At 40.2% G+C, this 24,962-nt stretch overlaps 3 protein-coding genes across 3 annotated transcripts; 2 read left to right on the forward strand and 1 right to left on the reverse strand.

The window, feature by feature from the left end:
- The first annotated feature begins 1,631 nt into the window (after positions 1 to 1,631).
- Positions 1,632 to 7,735, forward strand: LOC103154290 (DNA-directed RNA polymerases I and III subunit RPAC1-like). Its single transcript, XM_007575510.2, has 9 exons — positions 1,632 to 1,767; positions 2,663 to 2,734; positions 2,867 to 2,974; positions 3,428 to 3,560; positions 4,302 to 4,433; positions 4,720 to 4,872; positions 5,353 to 5,502; positions 5,585 to 5,701; positions 7,222 to 7,735. The coding sequence occupies exons 1-9, from the start codon at positions 1,696 to 1,698 to the stop codon at positions 7,338 to 7,340; spliced, it is 1,056 nt and encodes a 351-aa protein (XP_007575572.1). The 5' UTR covers positions 1,632 to 1,695; the 3' UTR covers positions 7,341 to 7,735.
- Positions 7,736 to 8,413: 678 nt separating this feature from the next.
- LOC103154317 (F-box only protein 28-like) lies at positions 8,414 to 11,725 on the forward strand. The gene is made up of 3 exons (XM_016662598.1): positions 8,414 to 8,810; positions 9,652 to 9,761; positions 11,213 to 11,725. The coding sequence occupies exons 1-3, from the start codon at positions 8,622 to 8,624 to the stop codon at positions 11,421 to 11,423; spliced, it is 510 nt and encodes a 169-aa protein (XP_016518084.1). The 5' UTR covers positions 8,414 to 8,621; the 3' UTR covers positions 11,424 to 11,725.
- Positions 11,726 to 12,194: 469 nt separating this feature from the next.
- Positions 12,195 to 22,195, reverse strand: LOC103154318 (zinc finger SWIM domain-containing protein 8-like). The gene is made up of 8 exons (XM_016662599.1): positions 20,655 to 22,195; positions 16,274 to 16,427; positions 15,400 to 15,494; positions 15,017 to 15,189; positions 14,082 to 14,189; positions 13,223 to 13,304; positions 12,661 to 12,781; positions 12,195 to 12,432 (listed from the first exon to the last, which is right to left on the reverse strand). The coding sequence occupies exons 1-8, from the start codon at positions 20,830 to 20,832 to the stop codon at positions 12,195 to 12,197; spliced, it is 1,149 nt and encodes a 382-aa protein (XP_016518085.1). The 5' UTR covers positions 20,833 to 22,195.
- Between the last annotated feature and the right edge of the window lie 2,767 nt (positions 22,196 to 24,962).

The raw sequence follows: 24,962 nt of genomic DNA on the forward strand, positions 1-24,962 counted from the left end.
GTCGCTAGGTTCTTTGAAACTAAGTTCGCATGTGTAAAATAAAAATAAATTTTAAAAGAGCAGCTGTTACGTCGCTTCGCATTTCCCCATCAGATACTGTTCCCCCAGTATCAGGTTTTATGTTTAAACATACCTTTTACTGTTATAACATAGCATTTTGATTTCAATTAGCAGATAAGGAGATGAGAAAATGTCTCATCTATCAGTTCTTTCTTACCCTTGGATTGAACCGTGGAGATATTTTTGCTGGAGTCAGGCAGGTTGTGCTGTCACCCAAAGTTCTGTGGGACATTTACAGATATAGCTGGACCATCCATACAAGGTTGAGTAAAGACAAAATTGTTGCCAAATTTCTGTATGTATGTCTTTTGTTGGCTTAGCAGCAGTCTTTCCCTAAGGCATAAGTGGCAATTTGCTAGCATAACATATTTAATTACTAACTAGTCTCCAGCTGATATGTGTTTGTTATTGTGTTGTAGTTTCTATGCTCTGTTTAGTGAGTAATGCCTCAAGATGATGCATCTTTATGTGTGTTTGGGTTCTAATCAGTATGTATATTATGCTTTATGTATATTATGCTTTTTAGGAATATATCTGAACTTTTAAAATAAAAATCAAAAACGTTATTCTTGGACTCTGTCTGATTTTATTCCACTGTACTTTGTACAGTGGTGCAGTTGGTAGCACTGTTGCCTTTCAGCAAGAAGGTCCTGGGTTCAATTCCTGGCCTGGGGTCTTTCTGCATGGAGTTTGCATGTTCTGTGTATGGTGAGTTCTCTCTGGGTACTCTGACTTCCTCCCACAGTCCAAAAACATGACTGTCTGGTTAATTGGTCTCTCCAAAGTCTCCCTAGGTGTGAGTGTAGGATGTTTGTCCTATCTGTCTCTGTGTTGCCCTGACCTGCAAGTCATCAGTCTTAAACTGTGACTAATGAAGCAGTCTTCAAACATTCTCTTTTTCTTGGCTGTCAAGTCGGCTTTGATTCCTTCTATTTAGTCACTTGCAGAATTCTACTCTTTGAACAGTTTTAAGTCTTTCTAAATTCTATACGTATATGTGTAAATATAATTACCCCCAGCAACCCCCGAACTCTTTCTGCTCTTACAACCAGATGATCTGAATGTCAATAGTGCCTGATGCAAACCACCCCCCAGCCCCACACATTTTGATGTACAACCCATGAAGCAGCACGGCTCATCGCGCTTTTATTTTGAAAACCAACACACAAAAATGAAGCAGTGGGCGGGGTTGAAGGTTATTGAGGGTTATGGGGGAACTGCGGTTTCCTTCTGCTCTTTAAGGTGACCTTTTAACATGATCCAAAGAGACCTGCAACGAACCTCCGGATCAGATGTCACAAACCTCAAGGCATACTTGAAACCCTAACCCATCGCTATATTGATAGATTCTTTATTTTTTATAAGATTTATTAACGATTCAAACAGAACATAGACGGCACTCAAAATGAAACATACATTATAAAGGACATATCTCCACCAAAAATATGGGAGAAATTAAGAAGATAAATGGGATTATTGTCCTGAAGGTTCAATAATGAAAAAAAGAAGCCTTTGTTTAGACTTCTGTGTTTTCTGCATTGGTCGGTGACGTACAGCACAGCTAGTTGGACACATGGGGGCAGCAATGTTTTGTCTCTACGACTTCTTTGTAGACGAAGAAGACCACAGAGCAAAATGGCTGCGCCCATGAGTAACGTGGAGGAAATTCGCAGCCGGGTAATCTTGGGAGAATTTGGTGTAAAGAATGTAAGTTGTTTCTGTAACAATGGCAACAACGTTCTTGTTTCTCTGTGTACTGTATGTAGATGTATGGCGTGTGGTTATGTAATGTATGAGTTTGAGCGGCTCCGGTGTGCTGCTGCAGCTGGTACTCCGGTCAGTTAGAGACAACCATTAGAAACACAAAGCATCGGTGTTAACCTGTGCCCTCCCATAAACACGAGTTAAGTAAAATCTAACATTTATTCTGTTAGGTATAACTAGTGGTGGTTTTAATAGATAGAATGTGTTCAGTTCTTTATGTCCCACAAAAAGAACTAGATATGTGAAGGCACGATCCACATACAGGATGTCAACAAAGTTACCACACTCAACAATAATATCAGCAGTGAATAAAACCGCTGGACATTCTAAAATATGTCAAGCTTGACTAAACATCACTAGACGCCATAAATATTTTGGGAAATATTTGTGTTGCCATTAAACTTCACCACATGTTTAATTATTATATTAAGCCGCTGTTGATCCTTCAGTTAACGAGGAACTATAGGTTTGAGATTCAAGGCACTCCGCTCAAACCTTTTTCTTCCAGTGAAGCCGTTTGAGTCTCCAGTGTAAAATGAGTACATTTGTAGTTTAAAAATTGTATTTTACATACGAATATTTATCTCTTTCTTATTGAGTAAAGTTTCAGTAAGTGGTTTGGAAGTTGTCATGCTTTTCTGCCTGATTCAGTGCGGGTTAGGTTTGAAATTCAAACATGATTTCATTTAATATTGAAACCTTGTACATCCCTCATTACTGAGAATAGTATGTCTTTCACTGTTGTATCTCACTTCTCATTTGTAATTTTTGTATTGAATAAAACACAATTTCTATGATTATTATTAAAAATATTATAATGAATCTCAATTTGTGTCAGGTTCACACAACAGATTTTCCTGGAAACTACCCAGGCTTTGATGACACCTGGGACATGAAGCGATTTCAGAAGGTGAGTTTTATGGTCTGTAAAATAAATCCCATGTTTTAAACCTTTTGCTTTCAGAACCTTTATCCTCAGAGTTGCTGGTGTTCCGAACAGTTCTTAGTGTCGGCTATTGCTTCTCCCCCTGTTCGTCTGCAGAATTTCCGGATTGATGTAGTGCATCTGGATGAGAACAGCATGGAATTTGACATGGTGGGGATCGATGCTGCCATTGCTAACGGCTTCAGGAGAATCTTACTGGCAGAGGTCACATTCCTTCTTTTCAATCAGTCTATTGACACTTTACAAGAATAAATCACTTTGCTTAAAAAAGGCAACAAATAAAGCATTATCTCTGAATGAGAAGTTTGAATATTTGGTGGCATTTGATGATAAACTACTTTATTGTGATTCACACTAAGTCTGTTGAGAATATGAAGAACACAGGTCTTTCCCAAAGTTTAGGTGCCTTTTATGGCTTAAAAAAATGAAAATTCAATGTTAAATATCTCAGGAAATAAACCTGTTTCTCTAATGATTAGAAGCAGAAACTAGCCTAAAGAGCAGCCAACAGGCTGGGAATATGGAAGACAACCAACTAGCAGCCCAAATGTCAACCAAACCATTACATTCAAATATATCGAGTGTATTTTTATATTGATTTAATTTATTTTATTTTTTTTAATGAACCATGTCTGAAACGTTTATTTTTGCTTCCAGGTGCCCACAATGGCTATAGAGAAAGTGTTCATCTATAACAACACATCTATAGTCCAGGATGAAGTTCTGGCCCACAGGCTGGGCCTCATCCCCATCAAAGCAGACCCTCGTCTGTTTGAGTTCAAGAATACAGGTGAAAGCAACTAAATCAATCCTTGAGAGATGGTAGTGAACTGCATTACCCATTATGCTGATCTGACCTGGGGTATTTGATTTGGACAGCTGCACACCAATCAGGGTTTTCCCCCAGAAAACTTGCTAAGCCCTATGCTCGGGGCGCCAGGGCAGTCATTTGTCCAGACGGTTGCCATGTTTTTGAGTTAAAAAATATTTAAAGTAGACAAGAAATTTGAAAATATTACTTGATAGTTATGCATTTTTGGAAGACTGGAAGATTAATACCTAAACACCAACTACAAAGTCTTAAAAAAGGCAATAATTAAAAAAAGAAAAGCAACATTTTCTTTTTTGCATTTATTTTTAATTATTGGAGGTACTGATGTTTGTGCCTCAACTGACTTTGTTAAAGCAATAATTTCTTAACATTGGATTTATTTCCCTACTGAATAAATGGTGTTAGATTATTCATTTTAGTGCTAGATTAAATCAGTGCAATAAAAATAGATTTGTTAATCTACATTAAGATTTTTTGTGCATCATTAGTGTACATAATAAACATTGTAAATATAAAAACAATAAAATTTTTTCAGGTTGTATTTTGTTGTCCACTCATCACCATTTAACACAATAATACACAGGTTAATTAGCATTGATACATATTCTGATAATAACGCTACATGCTGTTACCTACGGTGTGTAAAAGAAGCTGCTGTCCAGTTAAACAAACTGCCGACTGTTGTTCTGTAACCTTCAGGTGAAGAATCTGCGGAAGAAGAAGCTTCAGAAATAGACACCATTCAACTCCAGCTGAAGATCAAATGCAGCAGAAACCCCCGAGCCAGCAAGGATTCCTCAGACCCCCGAGAGCTCTATCTCAACCACATGGGTGAGTCCAAGGCAGAGTTCTCATCACCCCCTCACCCCTCCACCAAAAAACGAGATAAGATCAGACTTGTGACATCAGAAAAAGTGACAATCACACATTTACTAGTACATTTCTGTCTCATTTCAGTTGGAAGGAATGGCTATGATTGTAACCAACTTGTTTTACCTGCAGGTCCAGCAGCTGTAACAAAGTCAGGATGGATGTCTTTCTGTCCCCTTTGTCTCCTTGAGACAAAATAAAGTCCTAATGTTATTTCCTGTGTCTACTCCTATATTCCTTTTCACAGTTTATTCCAAACACATAGAGTGGGTCCCCATCGGCAACCAGGCGGATGTGTTTGCCGACTCCTGCATTCGCCCCGTGCATGATGACATTCTGATAGCACAGCTGCGACCTGGACAGGAGCTGGACATCACCATGCACTGTGTCAAAGGAATTGGTAAGATCATACAGGCATGGATGTGTTAAATATACACAGTCATGTCATGTAGGGACAGGGATTGGTTCTTTTCCTCTGAGCTTTGCCCAGGCATGAAAATTCATCCAGAAGTTATTGAATTGTTTACATAAGTCAGTTGTCTTCTTTAGGACAAGGGGGATCTTTCACCATGGTAACCAATGATCACATAAGCTGCATGGTCCTGTACAAATAGCCTCTGAAATAAAACATTTATACAAACTAATTCAAACCCATTCTATTCATATTTTGTCAAGTGCCAACAAAAAGTCATTTCAGGACTCAACATGAAATTACAAAGTCTTTTGTAATTTCATGTTGAAATTACAAAGATTTTGTCAAAGAATTACAAAATATCTTTTAACTCATGTGGATATGTGTAACATTTTTATAACAACTTAAGTTAACATGGTTAAGGTCGTAGACTGAGGCGACCCTGACAGTGTGTGGTTGTGGTTTCAGGTAAGGACCATGCTAAGTTCTCTCCTGTGGCGACGGCCAGTTACCGCCTCCTCCCAGAGATCACCCTGCTGGAGCCGGTTGAGGGTGAGAAGGCGGAGCGCCTGAAGCGCTGCTTCTCACGGGGCGTCATAGACCTGGAAGATGTCCGGGGTGAGGAAGGAGGAAAAAACGCTCAACAATAAAACCAGAAACTTTCTAAATAGTAATGGTATTTTTGGTTTGTGGATCTCAGGAAGAAAGGTTGCCAAGGTTGTGAATAGCCGACTGGACACGTGCAGCAGAGAGGTCCTCCGACACAACGATCTGAAGAACTGCGTGAAGCTGGGAAGAGTTCGAGACCATTTCATCTGTATGTCTGTAAAAACTGCCACTGATGTGTAGCTGCTCTGAGAACAGGCAGCTGCTTATGAGACAGAATTATTAACTGTTTGCTAACCTGACCTGTGTAGTTCTGGTCTGTTTAGAAATCAAGGCCGACTTGGAAGTTTGTAAAGAAAATCCTGAAATGATAAATTTACACTCAACGTATGAATATATTAGATCATCACTGGCTAACATCTGCTCTGTTCATTAATTTAAAGGAGCAGTAGTAGGTAAAATTTAATTTTTTGAAACTTACGTCATGTTATAATATTATTCCCTCGTCAAAAACATACCTAGACTGTTGCCTTGATTCTTTCATGCATGTTTGAGAAATCCTTTAATCTCCACGGCAACCATTCAGAAATGCCCAAACACTTGCTCTTACTAAGCTCTGACTTTTCCGCACTGCTCCTCCTCTGAGCTGCAGTCCCCAGGCGGAGCCTCCTCCTCACAGATCAGCCCTCCCCAGTGACTCCCCCACTCATTTTCTTCAGACTAGCAATTGGCAAACACCTAGTGGAACTGTGTATCTGCTGAGCTACTTAAATGAGCTACTTCTCAGCAGTGCAACACTGGTAAAAACTTTAAAAGGTTAATAGAGAAGCCATCTTGCACTGACTTCCTGAAGGTGGAGTTTTAGAAAGGGCAGCAATTTCTTAAAGAGACAGTCCCAATTTCAAGGTGTTAATTTACAAAATCTAATTTCTCTTTTTAGTTGTACTTGATATTTATGGCACTTATATATAATTTTTATAACAATGGTATGTACTTGATTGTGCTATAAAGTGGCATTGTGCCTTGAAAACACATACTTCTGCCCCTTTAAAAACATAGATTCATATCGATTTACCTAGAAGTCTCACCAGTGGCCACCAGGTGATGCCCTAAACCTCTTGACTTAACCAGTTCAAGGAGACATTGTTCTTTGAAGTTCTTTCCAGTCATAGTCCCATTAGCAATAGTAGGACGTGGCCATATTCCAGTGAGTTTGTGCCAAAGAACAAAAGAATATCAGCAGATCTGGTGCTGTGTACTACAAATGGAAACATTTTCACTTTGACTTGGTTTAAAAAGCTTAAATCTGCTGAAACAAACTGAACTGACCTGCTATTCCTTCCACCTTCTGAGAGTTTCTTCTCTACAGATTCACTGTGATATGATTTCCACCTAGGAAACCACTGCTGATGTTCTTTGTAGAACTTAAAATATTCTAGTTTATCCCTTTAAAACCTGAGTCATTGCTGTTTAGTTTAGTTTTTTTTTTTTACTGATTGTTTGATATCTTTCTGTTTAAGTGCATTGCTCCATCAGATCAGATTGATGTGGGAGGGAACATCCTCTTTGTAACATCATCTGTAATGAGATCATCTTAGGTAGTAGCAGGTGATGAATCAATCCTATTTTCTTTAGATTATACTGGATTAGGGCCTGTTTGATAGAGTTCCCACGTTAACAGCAGTGTTTTATTCAGAAGTGCTAATCCAGATCTACTCTTTCCTTTTCTAGTCACCGTGGAGTCGACGGGTATCATGCCTCCTGACGTTTTAGTCACAGAGGCCATCAAAGTTCTTATGACCAAGTGTCAGACATTTCTCAATGAGATGAACTCTGTTGACATGGAGTGAACTGACTTGGTTCCTGAACGCACCGCGGCGTCCTGATCAATCTGACGGCATCAACGTCTGCTCTGAAAATATCCTCCAGGCTGAAGTGGACACTCAGATTTTCCCCATGTACTCACTCTGAGGTTTTTTTTTTCTTTAACATGGAGGATTAATGAGATCATCAGCCTGATGATCTCAAATACATCAGCATGATATATTTCTCTTGACAACAGAGAGAAATAGAGACTGCATCACAGAACAATGAGCAGAAGTTCAGCTTTTTCTCAGCAGGGATTGATCATCATCAGTTTCTGTAACTACTCTGAGCGTCTCATGTAGAAACTGAAGTTTTCTCTAACCTTGTTAAGTTCAAGATCAAATGTTTTTGCAGATTTAATAAAAAGAAAAGAAATAGACTCAGACTCAATATTCATCTTTCCAACAGATTTCAGTAGATGGAGAATCTTTACCAATTGGTTCCTGAGCTGAATCCCTGCAGTTTAAAGAGCAATCAGGACGGTGAATGATGCAGTCAGCCTGGGACTAAACTTCATCCTGCAGCACCACAATCACACACAGACACACACCGGGATCCTATTAGAGTCACCTTTCAACCAGATGCTCTAGTCTACAGTGACACAAATTCAGCTGAAACAAAATATATTTTTCTTTCTTTCTAAAATAACAATTGGCAGCAAATTTGTGTCTACATTGTTCCTTTATCCTAATTTGTTTCCCCTGAAGTGGATAAATTCCTATTTTCTACACTGTGATTGGAGCTTGGAAACAAAATCTTGGCCAATAAATCTGATTGTGATCTTTTAATGACCAACATTTTTCTTCTCCCTGGAAGTAATATAAATGTTCTGGAGCGGCTCAGGAAAAACCCTGACTTCAATCTGATGGAGAATGAAGTCCATCAACCCTAATCTTCAGCTCAGTTGAAGATTAGGGTGATGGAAAGGAGGCCGTCAAACATATCCATTTGAAATATTTAAGATGGATGTGACGTCATTCTGACGTAAACTGACTGACATCAATATTCAGAAACAGCAAAAGAGTAGTCACAGCTGAGCAGAACTACAAAATGTTCCCAGCAAAGCAGAGAGGCTGGGTGACGGAGGCCTCTCTGGGTAGACCGAGCTCTGTGAAGGCTAATGCAGACACTTGTGTGTCTTTATGTAATAATTTCTGTAATTACTTATTGTTTATGGAACTACCGCTACATTAGCGTCGGAAGTGGCACGCATTCCCCCCCCTCCCCCAGAGGCGTCACTTCCGCCTCCTCAGTAACTAAAGAAAATGGCGGCCGTCGTGGAGAGAGTTGATGGATGTGTTGGATCGCTGGACCCGGACGCTGTGTCGCTCAGACAGACCAGCTCGCTCCAGGAGCAGCCGCACCAGAATAACCCACTGCTGGGCCTGCCCATCGTGGCTATCGAAACCATCCTGAACTTCCTGTCCTACGATGAGATCAGCATGCTGCGCTCGGTAAGCAGAGCACAACAGGGCAGCTGGAGGGCTGCGGAGCTAAGCTAGCCCCAGCCCCGGGCAGGCTTCGGTCCCTCCGGCAGACTGGGAGCCAGCACTGCGGGGCCCCGGGTGTCTCCGGACACCTTGGGGAGGGGTCCGGCCTCGGCCTGGCTGGGTGCTACTGGGAGAAGTAGCAAGAGGTTGGGGCTCCTGGAGAAGCGGGTCTGCAGGGTCACACAGGTGGTAGATGTCCTGATTCGTCAGTATTCATGAGTTTTAAGATGAACTTCGACATTGTTGAAGGTTAGGAGGAGGAGCAGCAGGTGTTTTCCTGCTATTGCTGCTGACTTTACCTGGGTCACTACCCAGGTAGAGGTGTCCCACTTTTTCACTCTTTGAACTGACCACGGGATTAAACTATGTTTGCAGAGAAAACAGGAAGCAAAACCTGATGATAGTTATCAATAATTTCTGCTCAGACTAAACAGATTTAAAAAGGAGACGCAAAAGCAAAGGAGGTGGATTAGCAGAGCCAACCAACAACTGATGGAGTCATCCAGGACATATTGCTGTGGAATATTGAACTGTTAGCATGTCATGATATCAACATCAACAATCTTCAGTCAGAGGCTTCTGGAGATGTGTTGCAATACTGACTGCTACAGGAGTTATGTTGTCTGGATCATGAAGACTTTAAAGTTGAGAGCAGCAGTAAGATGTCATTTAGCTTTGACTGGGCCGTATGTGTTCTGAACTGGTTCTCCAGGAGTGAACTGCTGGACCGTAGTGAGAATGTCCTAGATCTGCATGATGTAGATATTGACCTGTGATGTGTGTGTGTGTGCCGTGTCTCCTGTAGGTGTGTAAGCGCATGGACATGATCTGCCAGCGTGTGCTGAACCAGGGCTTCCTGAAGGTGGAGCGCTACCACAGCCTGTGCCAGAGACAGGTGAAGGCTCAGCTGCCCAGGTGAGTGCCATGCTGCCGCAGAATCACCATAGAAATGTTCTGACTGCCGTTCTGAAGCCCGGAGGCTCATAAAGCTTCTTTCATGTTGTTGTTGTAGCATCGATCCAGCGCCACTTACAGGATAGTCAACATAGTAACATTTTAGTGTTTTATGTGTTTGTGTAGTTGAAGACTTTTTAGACAGTTATCTGTATATCTATATAGATGTTTGTAGGTATATCTCAAAAGTATTCACACCCTCCTACCCTGCCAGAAATGTCAGGTGTGGTTGCATGAAACATGACCACAAGTCAAGAATGTTAAAAAGTTTGGCCAACAAAACAGAAAACACTTAATGAACCAAAAATATTTTTTTTTTTTTTTTTTTTTTTTTTATAAAACAACAGTCTCCTTTGTAAAGGAGACTGTACAAATTTAATGAAGAAAAATCACAGTAAGCTATTTTTTGCATTTTTAATTTAATGAACTTTGTGGCCTGCCAGCAATTTAAATGTGTCAGTTTTGGATCCCAGAACAAAAAGTTTGGATACCACCAGTCTAGAAGAACCTCTGTTACATTACTGGGTTTGGTTCCAGAAACATCCATATGTGACTCCATAATTTCAGTGTTAATAAAAAGAGACTTTTTAAAATGTTTTTTTTCTCCTTCTGTTATGTTTCTGCGTACTGAACCCCAGTTCGGGTTTATCAGAGGATCAGATCAGAACGTAACCCTTAGCTCAACTCTGCCAGGCTGAAGCTATATCCAGTAACACATCATCTGTTTATGAGTGTGTTAAGGAATCCTTTTGTATTGTGTTGCCTGTGGGTGGGTGTGTTTGCTTTTCTTTTTAATTCGTCTTCCTTGTTCCTGAATAGAGTGTGTTCTCCTGTGATATGACTAGTGAAACACCTCTGTAAAAACATCCGTGTGTGACCAGAAGCTCAAGAGCTTCTTTAGATCCTCCAGAAGGCATGGAGCAGGTGTAGAGGGCTTGCTGTAATTTGGGCAGCAATATCTGTGTTGTAACAATATTCCATGGTAATAATTCTGATGCCATTCAAAAGTGAGTTTGTTTCCAATGTGAGGAAAATACTGAAGAGGATGTGGGTTAAAAGATAAAGAACCCACCAGATCCTTGTTTGAAAGAACAAGACGTACTGGCAATATAACTGTGTATGTAACAAACAGGGGCCTCAGTAGTTTGGAACAGAACCGATCATAATGGCAAGAGATTGTTAGGCCAGATCCCCCTGCAGGCTGACCAAAGCTACTGCAGACTGACAGGGATTCTGGGGTGAAACGGGGCAGAACGTAGGATTTTGGTGTGACCTGAACTCAACCAGCCTGAGGAAACCTGGACTAAGCCGGGCTCTGTTCCCGCTTTAATCATAAAATCCTCCTGACTCATGGATAGATAGGACAGTCTGGCGTAGTTTCTAAATGTTCTCTGTTCTCTTGATGTGTTCAGGCGTGAGTCAGAGAGGAGGAACCATTCGTTGGCCCGCCACGCAGACATCCTGGCTGCTGTGGAAACGCGCCTCTCTCTGCTCAACATGACCTTCATGAAGTATGTCGACTCCAACCTGTGCTGCTTCATCCCCGGAAAGGTGAGCTGGCCAATACACATGCACACTCTCACACACACACACACACACAGGCCTCCTCAGCTGTTCAGTTGATACTGAGGATGTCCATTTTGACTGTGGGAGTTTTTTAAACGTTATTCTTTTATAACAGACAAAATTTAGCCTGGCTATGTATTTTATAGCAAAACTATTATGCAAAATGGACTATTTTGAGCTACGCCTTATGTTTCAGTGTTATTCCCTCATCAAAAATATACCTTGAGTGTTTTTGTGCATGTTTGAGGAATCCTTTCATCTCCTATGGCAACCACTCAGATGTGCAAAACGCCCGGTTGGACCAGACCATTTCAAATTAGATGGTGTGCAAGTGTTTGTTAAATGGGTCAAGTGGTCCTCAGCCTGAAAACGTTTGAGAANATTGAATGCATATATGGATGCAAGCGGGCCAGACACTGCTCCAAAAGCAGGAGGCGATCTACAGAGCAGGACATTCTAGGAAAATACGACCAAATCAAACATGCTTGTCTAGCACTAGTCAGAGAACTGGTTCATCATCTTTTACCAAAGACAAAAGAGAAATCCTACTGAAATCTGGCGCTCCTCCATTTTTGTTTACATTTTACAAAGACTGAAGTTGCACTCAGCGGCTTCTTCAGAGGTTTTTGAGTCCTTCAGTGGTTCTTGGTACAGCTGTCCCACAAGCAAGGGAGGTGAATAGTTTTTTTTTAAATAGTTTAGATTGCTTGACACACAGTGCAGTGTGAAAGAAAACCACAAGAGCTGAAAATATAACAAATGCTCCGACTTTGATCTCCAATCGAACCGAGTCTACCAGACTATCAGGTGTGAAAACAGCCCCAAAATCTAATGGTAAATGGGTCTAGTGACAGTAAAACTCACCTGCTCATAGGTAAGGCACTGTTCAGTGAGGATCTCCAGCAGTGGTGCGGCATTGCTGTCTCGCCTCTTAAACATTTCCCTGACGATGGACAGAAGGTTCCAGATGCCCTCTGGCTCCCGGCCCCTCAGAGGGCGCAGCAGGCACGCCCATTCAGCAGCTGCCGGAGGCTCAGTGGAGGACAGGTACATGGAGTTCACATCACTAGTGATACACACATAAATCTATTAGTAAATCTACTCTCTGAATACAAGCTGACTCTGTGGCAGATAAAAATATGACAATTAGACAGAATTAGTCATCAACTGTTTGAGAGAATTTCCAGGGGAAAGATCTGAGGCAGACAGCTTCAGGTATGTCAGCTGATAGCTTTTTATTTCAGTGAACGAGGCTTTTACTCAGAATAATGAGAAGCATGAAGAAGGAGAGCACCTGAATACGACAGGAGAGGGCCCACAGAACTTGTGCAAAGTCTTTTTAATGTTATCGCTGAGGGTCGACTCGTCCAGATACCAGGTGCTCTGATCAGATGCTGAAGGCCCTGCCGTCGGATCTGAAAATGCAAAAATAACACGGTAAGATTATGCTTTAATAAAGGCCTCCAAAAGGAAATAAACTGCCCGAAGTTAGCTTCAAGTAACTCCAAAAGTTTCAGCATTTCTTTCCCATTCTGTCCTGAGTCACAACAATCCTTGCTCTGGCTTTACCATGTCTACTTTTCTGGCAGTTCATCACTGATATTTTCATCTGTGGCTGTTTGGACTAATCCTGTTTTCTGTTAGGGTCCAAATCAACTTCATCCTTAATCCCCTTCATTGTGCCAGAATAATGTCCCTAGACTACCAGGTTCAATGCAGTTGAAAACTGATTTAACTCTAACACTGAATCAGTTTTCCTCTCTCACGGTTCATTTTTAGCTTCAAAAAGGAAGTATGAGTGAAGGGAAAAGGGACGAAATGTGGTGTGTTTTCCTCTGGCATCCTGCGGGCCACACCTGGAGCTCCACACACAGTGTTGATGGCTGTAGACTGAGAAGACAGCAACTCGTCCAGCAGACGCTGGGCTGTAGGTAGGATCTGGAGAAATACAAGGAAGAGAGCTCAAAATATTGACATTTACTGGATTAGGAGGTAGCTTTAGAGCCTTGTGTATCCTTAGAAACTGGCTAGTATCTAATTTCTTCATTCTGCAGTTGATTTTTTTTGGACCCGAAGTATGCTTAGCAGTAATTATGCAGCTCATCAAAGTAATTCATGTAATAAAATCAAAACATATTTTTTTTCCTGAATCAACTCTGTAGCAGTTCCTGCCATTTTCCCTCCACGTTGCTATGTAAGGAGAGTCTGCAGCAGAGTTCTGATGTGTGATCTGCGAACATCAGACATGTTTGGCTTCAGTTCATACTTTGTCTCGGTCTAAACAACAGTTTCTTAGCAAACTGGCTCCTGACCCCTCAGAGGGCGCAGCAGGCACACCCACTGGTTACCACGTCACTAGTAACCAGTGACATGTTATCATGTCTGACACATCACACCTAATAACACACACTTCAATAAAACTAGATTTGTACAAAAAATTCTGTAACTTAAATTACCAGTATTAGGTTAGCTTAGCTGCCTGGTGTTCTTTTAAATAAAAAAATCATCAAAGAATTAATCAAAATAGAAATATGCATAAAAAATTAAGCAGATTAAAATCAATTTTGAATTGATTGCCAGTACTGGAAATTGTGATTCTCTATAGAATTGATTATTTCCTCTGTCCCTCTGCAGGGCTGCTAGCTGCATGTACAGGACATGATTAGACATCGTACAAACAGTGTGTAGTGTGTTTGTTCTGAGTGTGGATCCTACCTGTTGAGGCAGCTCACTAATGAGGTACTGGGCAAACTTTTGGAGCTGGTCCCTCTGCAGCCTGGATAAAGACTCAGACACCGGAGCCCTCAGACAGACCGCTGAAGCCTGCAAAGGTGTGAGCAGACAAATGACAAGTAAACACTGTGCATTAACAGACGAAAGTGAGCCATCAAGATTAGAGTCACCACAGACTGTCCTGTTCCTGGAAGAAAAAATTAGTTTCCTTTTAACAGCTCATTCATAAGTTTTGTTATTGTTGTTGTTTTTTAAGGAAATATGATTATTGTCTTCACAAGACGTAGAGAGGAACTTTGACCATTATACCCGCTAACATTCCACTAGGACCTGACTGAGTATATAATTCAGAATCTTCTCAAGATGTTTTATGGTGCGTTCACCAGACGCATGAAACAAGTTTGGTTTACATTCAAAGTCTATGTGGAGTCGTGTCGACGGCCCATCGCAGTGTGTTTTGCGAGTCTAGTGTAGCGCTATGTGAAGCGTTTTGAGCGTTTGACACATCAAGCACGTCCAACAAGAAGGCCGGCAATGGCTGAAGAGATTTTGACATGTCTGATGTGCCCTTGATGTGCCTCCTCCTAGACTTTGAATGTAAATCTGACACATGAAAAGGTGGGTGTAGAGCAAAATGTCAAGCGTCTACATTCAAAGTGCATCAAACTTGGAGCTTCAGATGCATTTTTGACGCACATAACACGTTTGGTGTGAACGCACCATTACTCTGATCTGAATCGCAGGGAATTTCTATTTTACTCATCGGCTCTCTCAGTCTATCACAGCTTTCACTTATCTATTAATCCTCTGCACCAATCCATTTTAAGATAGTTTAATATATATTGAGACATTTTTTTCTTAATTTAGTTCATTAGAGTTCAAAACTGAAAGGATTCCTGTAGAGAAAACAAACTCACATTGTGTATTCTGAAAAGGCAGAGAGCGACTACATGGGCACACCATTTTGCCCCGGCGCCACAGGTACAGCTGCAGGAAGTGATGCGGCAGCGGTCAAACATGACGGCCACGTTGTAGGCTGCTTTAGACTGACCAGACTGACTGGACACTACGGTAGCACTGAGATGGAAGCCTGGAGACAGACAGAGACACACTTCTACTTAATTTGTGCAGCAAATATAAATGAGCATCCTACTCTCCAGATAAAACAACTCAAAATCTTCTACTATGAATGAAGTTACAATGCCGAGGTTGACTTTAACACAAAGAGCAGAATTCTGTAGTCTGTTTTTTATAGCTAAACTCGGTTGAGGACAGGCCTGAATCGAGTGGCTGGACGTACCGATCTGAAGGGGGTCTTTGACGGCTCTGATCCTGTACAGCTGCTCTCCACGCTGGAACTCATCTGGACTGCCGTTAGCCAGGCAGGAATACAACCTGCAACCACGTTAACGCAAACTCAGTCACTTCTCATTCCTTCTTCTAAAATCTGATGGAAAACTTTCTTCCACTTCATCACAGGAGTCAGTAAATCTCTCACAGGGAGTTGGTAAACTCCTCTAATTGTCGGAGTTAGCCTAATTTGTTATTGTGACATTACGATAAATATTGCTGGACGACAAATTTTCCCAGAAGTTGTTGCGGTATATGATAATCTTGTAGTTTTGAGATCATTTTTCAAGTAGTGTAATGGTTAACGCATAATAATGCAAGAACACATCCTCCAAGATAAACTTTAAATTCTAATGAACATTTAACACTGGAGCTGGAGGACATTTTAAATATCCAAAATAAATAAACAAAACAACGGAAACAACAAAGAAAATAAATTATAAAGTCCACGTAAACAAAATTTCATTTAAAAAAAAAAAAGCTAGTCAAGACCAACGTATCAGACTGAAGACTTTCGTTATCCAGAAAAACAATAAATCATGTAAATGGAAATCACTGAGGTCATTTTAATTTATCATTTGATTAACTGACTTATTGCTTAATGCGATAGGCCTATCTAGTCACATTTGTAAACATCCAAAATAAAACACACCAACCAAAAACAATAAAAAGAAAATAAACAAAAACCACACACACACAACCAAAACCATAAATAAAATGAATTGTGAAGTCTCTGTAAGCCAAACTGCCCTTAAAATAATATCAGTCACCAGACTGGAATTTATTGAGCTAATCTGATTAGTTAGTTATCAATTGTCTCTCACCTGATGTCCTCCTCGTTCTCTGGGAAGCTCCAGAAGGCGATGCGGAGCTGGAGTTGCTCCGGGACGGGGGGGTACACCTTCTCCACCACCTCGAACGGGATGTGGAAAGCTACCTGCTTTGCCGATAATTCCACCAGGGGAGTCACCTGGCCGTCTGAGGAACGACACAGAACAAAAGCAGAAACAATCAAGACACACTGAATCAGCAACTTCTCATCCAGTTGAAGGATGCTGGAACTTCAGTGGAATAAATCCCTGTCTGGACCCGTTCACATTCAGCTTCTTCTTTAATCCCATAATATATGGACAGCTATTTGTTAGTCAAATTCTGATTCCGATTTTTGGCTGATACAATTTTTTTGTCTGAAATGTTGCTAAATATAGCAAGAAAGTCACTGAGTTGGCAACAGTGGGGTGATTATTGTTAACTGCAAACATGCAGACATGACCTGGTGGCTCGGTCTGTCAGTCAAACCTCTCTGACAGGAGAGCAGGATAGTGGTTGATTTTTTTTAGACATTTGCTGAGGTTGATAAGATTGATTTCACATGCAAGTATTGGCCGATCACTGATCTGACAAAATTAAGGAAACTGGCTGGTTGATAAATCGGTGCACCCCTAATAAAAATTATTTATTTATAATTTAATCTGACCCACCCATATAGAATAACTTTGACTTGCAAATCACAGACTTTTATATTTCATACTCAGAGTTTCCTGCAGTGTATTATAAGTCTGGCGGGCCACCAGGCTTTACTTGTGCCCCACCAGGCTAAGCACTGCTTATTTAATTAAGCCTTTTTAAAATGTTTGCATTTTTTAAGATTTTATAGTTTATAGATTTTATAGTTTTATAGTTCAGGTATTAATCTTCACATGATTATCAAGCGATATTTTCAAACTTTCAACATTTTTTAACTCCAAAACATGACATGAATGACTGCCCTAACACCCAACCACTGGGCTTAGGAAGTTTTGTAGGGGAAACCTTACAATCTGATGAAACTAACTCATTTAATAACAAAAAAAGGTGTGGAAGGGAGTGTAGAGGACACAGTAAAAACTATGTAAACATTCTCTATTCTAAAGGGTAAAAGACACTGGTGGTGGGTGACACCTTAGCAACTTTGTGCCATCTGTAAGTGCCATTGCTGCTGAAGAAACTACCCATAACTACAGATGTTCTGTGTTTTTCCCAGTCCATTGGACTGGGAAAAAAAAACACAGGGACCACCAGTGTGGTGTCATAAAGAGGGATAGTAATCATTCTGTAAATGTAAGATTTTGAAGACACTAATAAATATCTGACATATTCTTCCTCTCATTATTGGAGCATTTAGCAAATAATTTTGGTAAATAACCTGAAACTTCAAAAAGTGAGGGGGGAAAAAAACGGTCGAATTATTTTCCATTCAGTGAAAATAATTCTTCTGGTTTCAACATCCAAGTCCTGAGTCATCAGTTCAACACGACGACTGATTCAATAGTTCTGTTTAGAACATGCTGGACAGCAGCAGGTGCAGGTTAAACATCAGCACAAACTAGAGAGCTGAACTGCATTCTGGGAGATGTAGGTAACTGTTGTGGGTGGAATGCATTGGTGGTACAAATACAAAAACAACAGTCATCCTAATGTTATCGACTCAGCAACTTTCTTGCAATATTTAGCGACATTTCAGACCAAAAAAAAAAAAAATCAGTATCAGCCTAAATCAGAATTAGCGGGTCAAGCATTTTAGAAATTACCAGGCTTTTTAGATCGTAATAGCCTATCGGTCGAGAACCTGCAACCCGTGGACCCCTACTTTTTTCCACCCTACTGTAGCAAAACCTTAAAGATCGCAAGTTTGGACAAGAATTAAATCTGTAAAAGTGATGTGACAAAAAAGAAAAAGTCAGAGCAGTTCTAGACTAAAGTTTCTCCTAAAACACTGTTATCTTTATGATGTTGACCAACTCAAAGACAGATCCATTGTTGTTGACATTCCTAACACAGAAAGCAGCAGCAGCAGCAGCAGCAGCAGCAGCAGCAGCAGCAGCAGCAGCAGCAGCAGCAGCAGCAGCAGCAGCAGCAGCAGGGTTCTGTTGGGCTGATGTATCAATTTGATAAAGTGCTATAAAGGCAGCTGCTGCTTGTTCAGGGCAGAACAGCTTAGCATAGTCAGTCTGAGAAGAACTTTACTTCTGGTCTCATTAAAAGCTCTGTTTTTACTGCTTTGAGACCAGATTGGAATGCGTGGCAGTGGACATAGTTATGAGTATCTTTATTTAATTGGTCTCTATAGTAGAACCCTGGACATCTGACACCTTCTTTAAATGTTTCCAGTTTGTTTTGCTACCTGCTGTTCTCAGTGACCTGGCCAACTACTACTACTAAGAATAATATCGACCAAAAACAACATATTTCTGAACGCTGAAGCACTGAAATGTTCACTAACAGAGGCTGTACAGCACCATGTGGTTTTATGAGTAACAAACCGTTCATTTCTGAACCTGTCAGCCATATTAGATCCTTCTACTTTCCAAGCCTGAATTCCTACTTCAGACGGCATTCGCAACTCAGAGTTCAACAAGTCCAACTTCAGAGTATAAATTAATCACATTAAAGACCCTCCTGGACAGAAACCTTTACAACTACATTCAACAAGAAAGCAAAGGGCAAGTTTTCATCCAAATAGTTTTTGCTAAGCAGGTCAAATTTTGCCACAGAAGGTTTTATCATCGCCAAACACACACAGAGTGTGTAACATTCAAACTTTATCAGAGGACACAACAGGGGGCTCTATTCCAACAACCATCATTAAGAACTGCTACTACGTTAGATGTTAGCCTCCAACTAAAAGCGTATTAATAATCATGTAGCATGAAAACATGTATAGAGGCATTTCTAAATCAAAATCAACATAACTATAAAAGCTAAAAGTATATTTTTTGCCAGGATTAAAATGAAATGTAAGATTTAGGTGGCATTAGCAAGCACACAGACATAAACAGAGCTTAAAAGAGGAGCCAATATTGCTGGTAAATATTCTGATTATGATATCAGTTACATTACATGTTGTCATTTCATTCGTCTCATTTCTGATTCCAACACTCTGTAGACTTCAGCATCTTGGTTCCTGCCTCTGTGGCAGGTGTGAGCTTCTAAAGATTCAACAAACTGAATATTACATGGGCATGCAAGCTGATGATAAGTTACTGCACTCTAAGCATGGCCTTAGCAACATTAATAGGCCTGTCACAATAATCAATAAATCAATTAATCGCATGATAAATTAAAACAAACTCAATTATTTCCATTGGCATGATTTATCGTTTCTCTCTTTTTGACTCTCTTTCTACCAAAAACTGGAATATAAAAGTCTTCAGTTTGGTGTTTTGATATTAACTAGTTGTTTTTTTAAGGACAATTTTGATTACAAAGACTTCAAAATTCATTTTATTTGTTGTTTTGTTTATTTATTTTGGATATTTAAAATGTCTTCCAGTTCCAGTGTTAAATGTTCATTAGAATTTAAAGTTGATTGATCTTTTAGAGTGTGTTCTTGCATTATTATTTTGTCACTACCATCATATTACTTAAAAATGGTCTCAAAACAACATTATCATTTATCGCAATAACTTCTGGAACAATATATCGTCCAGCAAAATCTGTTACCGTAACAGGCCTAAATATTAATCTGATACACACCGATAATGTGATGGCCTTACATCTGCGATATAACGTCCAGTCCTATATAGCATATCTGGAAAGTATTCAAAGCACTTTCATTTTTTTTCCACATTGTATATAATGTTACAACCTTTTTCTAAAATGGATTATAACATTTTCTTTTCAAGGGATATGAAAAACTGGGTCCATAGCAATGTCAAATTTTAATACTGACGTTATGGTCAATAGTCGATGTTTAAATATCATATTTTATAAAACTTTCAGCACCTGCTTCGACTGAATGCCCCAAACAAATCTCATATGGCCGTGAATATCACATGGCTGACCCCGTTGCCTCCAGAAACACACAGACACACACGCACACACAAGTAGCAATAAGATGGACGTAAACATGGATTGCTCACATGCACAATTTCACTTCTGGGACTAATAACGTGATGTTTAAAACTGTCCGTATTGTGGGGATTGTAAGTTTTATTATTTTCAGTATTACTTGTTCAATGAGTATCAATAAACATCAATGCATTTGAAACTATGATTGAATGCAGTTAGTGTGTTCAGTTCAATGATACATATTTCTTCATGTGAAGCGCATGATGATTGGGACTACTTTCCAAGAGGGCTAGTCACAGTCATAACGTTACCTGAAAAAAAAAGTAATAAATACTTCTCATCAACATTTTGTAACATCGATACAGTTTGTCCAACCTTTAATCTTGACGGTCGGGGAGTTGGGCCCAGCGGACTGCTTCCTCCATCCTCTCCAGTTCTGGCAGAGGCTCTCGGCCTCGGAGATGAAGGAGCACAGGGAGTCTTCCTCGAACCTGTCTGAGTCTTCAAAGGAGAACCTCTCCCCATCCTCCCACTCAGCAAACATCAGTTCCATCACATCAACTTTTCTGGATGATTTTAGAATCTAGACGGTTGTGGCTTCACGTTGCAGGAAGTCCAGAGGGCAGAGGCGCAAATTCCAGGAAGTTTCAGAACTGGAGGGGTCAGGGTCAGGGTCGGGGTCAGGGTCGGGGTCAGGGAGAGAGCGTCCAAAACACAGCCTGGCAGGTTACCACTTGGCCCCAAGCATAGCTACATGACAGAAACACTATCTAAGTTGTGCTCGAGCTATCAAACTAAAATGTATTTACAACAACAACAACAAAAAAAAAAAAAAAAAAAAACCTAAACTGACAATGTGTCTATATGTCAATTAAAGTTCTACCTTCTACCTAAAGACCAAGGCTGCATTTAACTGCACTCCAGGTCTGGCTGACTACTAAAAATTGCTGCCTTAAAAGGCCAACAATTTCATGACACCAGCGATGTCAGTTCACACTCTGCAGTAGTGATGTCTTACTCTTAAGGAAGCTTTTCAACCTTCAGCAGGGACAAATCTATAATTTCATTCTCAGGGAATCAGAAAGTTGTTTTCCTTCATCCCCATCTCCTTTCATCCTATCAGCTGCACCGTGCTAACAGAAAACATCCCGGTTCATGTCAATCACAAGTGTCATGACTAATTACTTAATTACGATGTGTTTAGGCTAAATCAGCCCAATGCTGTGTCGCGTTTAACGCTCAGTTCTTATTACATAGAAAATAACTGTACGCGTTAGCTTAAACGCTAATGTCACTATAATAAATGCATACATGGATACCATAAACTAACACCACCCGCTCGAGACAGCAACAAAGAGACTAAATTTAGTTGGCAGCAGTTTGTTTCCGTTTATCTCGGTTTTCTGTACTTCAGTCCTGCTACCGTATATTAGCTGTGTACATTAGCAGCTGAGTGCTAACCAGCAGTCGGCTAACTAAAGCTAGCTGTTTGTTTACAGGCTAGGCTTCTGCTGCACTCTGTGAACTGCAGCGACCGGAAGCGTCTTCGTGTAGCCGTTCTCCTGTATTTAAACAGCTTACATCTGCTCCATATTTCGATATTAATCCCTTCTGGTTTTCCGTCCTTTGTTAATGCTGTTAGAGGCTTTTGTGTCGAACGTTAACAGCTGCTATATTCCTCTGTCAGAACTGCTCCTTCCTAATTCCTGCACGGTTTCCTCTGGTTGTCCTGGCCTTTTAAAACCCGTCTGTCGCCTTCGAATGACACCGACATCCTTCTTATTTTTCTAGTAGGTCTTTCGCGAAAGCTCCGAGTCCGTATCCGTCTGCCGGGGGAAGATGGCTCACCTTTTTTTTCAGCTCTTCCTCCATCAGCTGATCCCAGCTTCCGGCTGCCAGCTAAACCCTGTAACCTACATTCACACAGAGTGATGCTGAAAAGAAAAGAGGAGAGGAGGCTTTATGCGGAGTTAAACTTCATCCAGAAACTTAAAACCTCCTTAGAAAATAACACAATATGTTTCGCCACCCTTTGTTTATTAAATGTTATTGTTTTCGGCTTATTTTTTCTTCTTCTATGTTTATACAGAAGGAATTTCATGTATCAGAAATGTGTGTTTCATTATCATCTTAGTGCAGTTTTGTGGTGGGGGGTGTTCTCTTCTTTATTTCAGCATTTTCAAGCTCACTGATACATTTCGAATACTTTTTTCAGTTCATTTTATAATTTCTAACAATGAGGCTGATAAATTACTATTATTGTTGTGCATTCAATACACATAATGCTCTTCTTCTTTATTCCACATTTTTATTTTAAACCAAATATTCGAATACAAAAGTAATGGCCTAATAATGACACTGCCATGACCAAATTGTTATTTTGCATAAAATATAGATTTTTTTTACATAATTAACATTATTTTGCATTTCTGACTGGAATACATTATTTTATGCCTCATGACTAAATTATTTCATGTTCAAATCATGTTAATGTGTCTTAAATTACATCTTTTGAATTAAAATAGAACATGTCTAATTAACAAGAGATCTGACGACCCTCTCCAGAACCGTCGCGACATTGAAGACATTTGTTCTAAAGAAATAAGCCAGTCTCTCACTAAGTGTTGAAATTTCCAGATTTATTTGAAATCAACCAGTTTTCATCCTGTCAGACTTCATTCCGCTCTGTTGCTAGGCAGACAAGTAGGCTTTCTCGGCTCAGTGATTGGTTTGTCAAACCAACCAATCATGTCATTCCTCTAAGTGAGCGGGCTTTGCAAGCAGAGGGTTTATGACAGATTCATAATTGCCCACATGAATTATGCAAAAGAGCCCGCATGTTCTGCTTGCGATTTGAAAATGGTATTGACCTGAGTAGATAAACTGTAATATTGGAATGCCATACTTTTTGGTTGAGATGAAGACAATGATCCAACGAAAATTGCCCCAACCCCCTTATTTCTATTATTTTCATTTACATGAAAATATTCTAATTACAATCTTTGTTTACACAGTAACGGTACACATCGAAAAGGTGTAATGCCCTCGCCACGTCGCTAGGTTCTTTGAAACTAAGTTCGCATGTGTAAAATAAAAATAAATTTTAAAAGAGCAGCTGTTACGTCGCTTCGCATTTCCCCATCAGATACTGTTCCCCCAGTATCAGGTTTTATGTTTAAACATACCTTTTACTGTTATAACATAGCATTTTGATTTCAATTAGCAGATAAGGAGATGAGAAAATGTCTCATCTATCAGTTCTTTCTTACCCTTGGATTGAACCGTGGAGATATTTTTGCTGGAGTCAGGCAGGTTGTGCTGTCACCCAAAGTTCTGTGGGACATTTACAGATATAGCTGGACCATCCATACAAGGTTGAGTAAAGACAAAATTGTTGCCAAATTTCTGTATGTATGTCTTTTGTTGGCTTAGCAGCAGTCTTTCCCTAAGGCATAAGTGGCAATTTGCTAGCATAACATATTTAATTACTAACTAGTCTCCAGCTGATATGTGTTTGTTATTGTGTTGTAGTTTCTATGCTCTGTTTAGTGAGTAATGCCTCAAGATGATGCATCTTTATGTGTGTTTGGGTTCTAATCAGTATGTATATTATGCTTTATGTATATTATGCTTTTTAGGAATATATCTGAACTTTTAAAATAAAAATCAAAAACGTTATTCTTGGACTCTGTCTGATTTTATTCCACTGTACTTTGTACAGTGGTGCAGTTGGTAGCACTGTTGCCTTTCAGCAAGAAGGTCCTGGGTTCAATTCCTGGCCTGGGGTCTTTCTGCATGGAGTTTGCATGTTCTGTGTATGGTGAGTTCTCTCTGGGTACTCTGACTTCCTCCCACAGTCCAAAAACATGACTGTCTGGTTAATTGGTCTCTCCAAAGTCTCCCTAGGTGTGAGTGTAGGATGTTTGTCCTATCTGTCTCTGTGTTGCCCTGACCTGCAAGTCATCAGTCTTAAACTGTGACTAATGAAGCAGTCTTCAAACATTCTCTTTTTCTTGGCTGTCAAGTCGGCTTTGATTCCTTCTATTTAGTCACTTGCAGAATTCTACTCTTTGAACAGTTTTAAGTCTTTCTAAATTCTATACGTATATGTGTAAATATAATTACCCCCAGCAACCCCCGAACTCTTTCTGCTCTTACAACCAGATGATCTGAATGTCAATAGTGCCTGATGCAAACCACCCCCCAGCCCCACACATTTTGATGTACAACCCATGAAGCAGCACGGCTCATCGCGCTTTTATTTTGAAAACCAACACACAAAAATGAAGCAGTGGGCGGGGTTGAAGGTTATTGAGGGTTATGGGGGAACTGCGGTTTCCTTCTGCTCTTTAAGGTGACCTTTTAACATGATCCAAAGAGACCTGCAACGAACCTCCGGATCAGATGTCACAAACCTCAAGGCATACTTGAAACCCTAACCCATCGCTATATTGATAGATTCTTTATTTTTTATAAGATTTATTAACGATTCAAACAGAACATAGACGGCACTCAAAATGAAACATACATTATAAAGGACATATCTCCACCAAAAATATGGGAGAAATTAAGAAGATAAATGGGATTATTGTCCTGAAGGTTCAATAATGAAAAAAAGAAGCCTTTGTTTAGACTTCTGTGTTTTCTGCATTGGTCGGTGACGTACAGCACAGCTAGTTGGAC

The sequence above is a fragment of the Poecilia formosa genome, unplaced genomic scaffold (genome assembly GCF_000485575.1).
Source record: "Poecilia formosa unplaced genomic scaffold, Poecilia_formosa-5.1.2 Scaffold380, whole genome shotgun sequence".
In the NCBI taxonomy this organism is placed as follows: Eukaryota; Metazoa; Chordata; class Actinopteri; order Cyprinodontiformes; family Poeciliidae; genus Poecilia; species Poecilia formosa.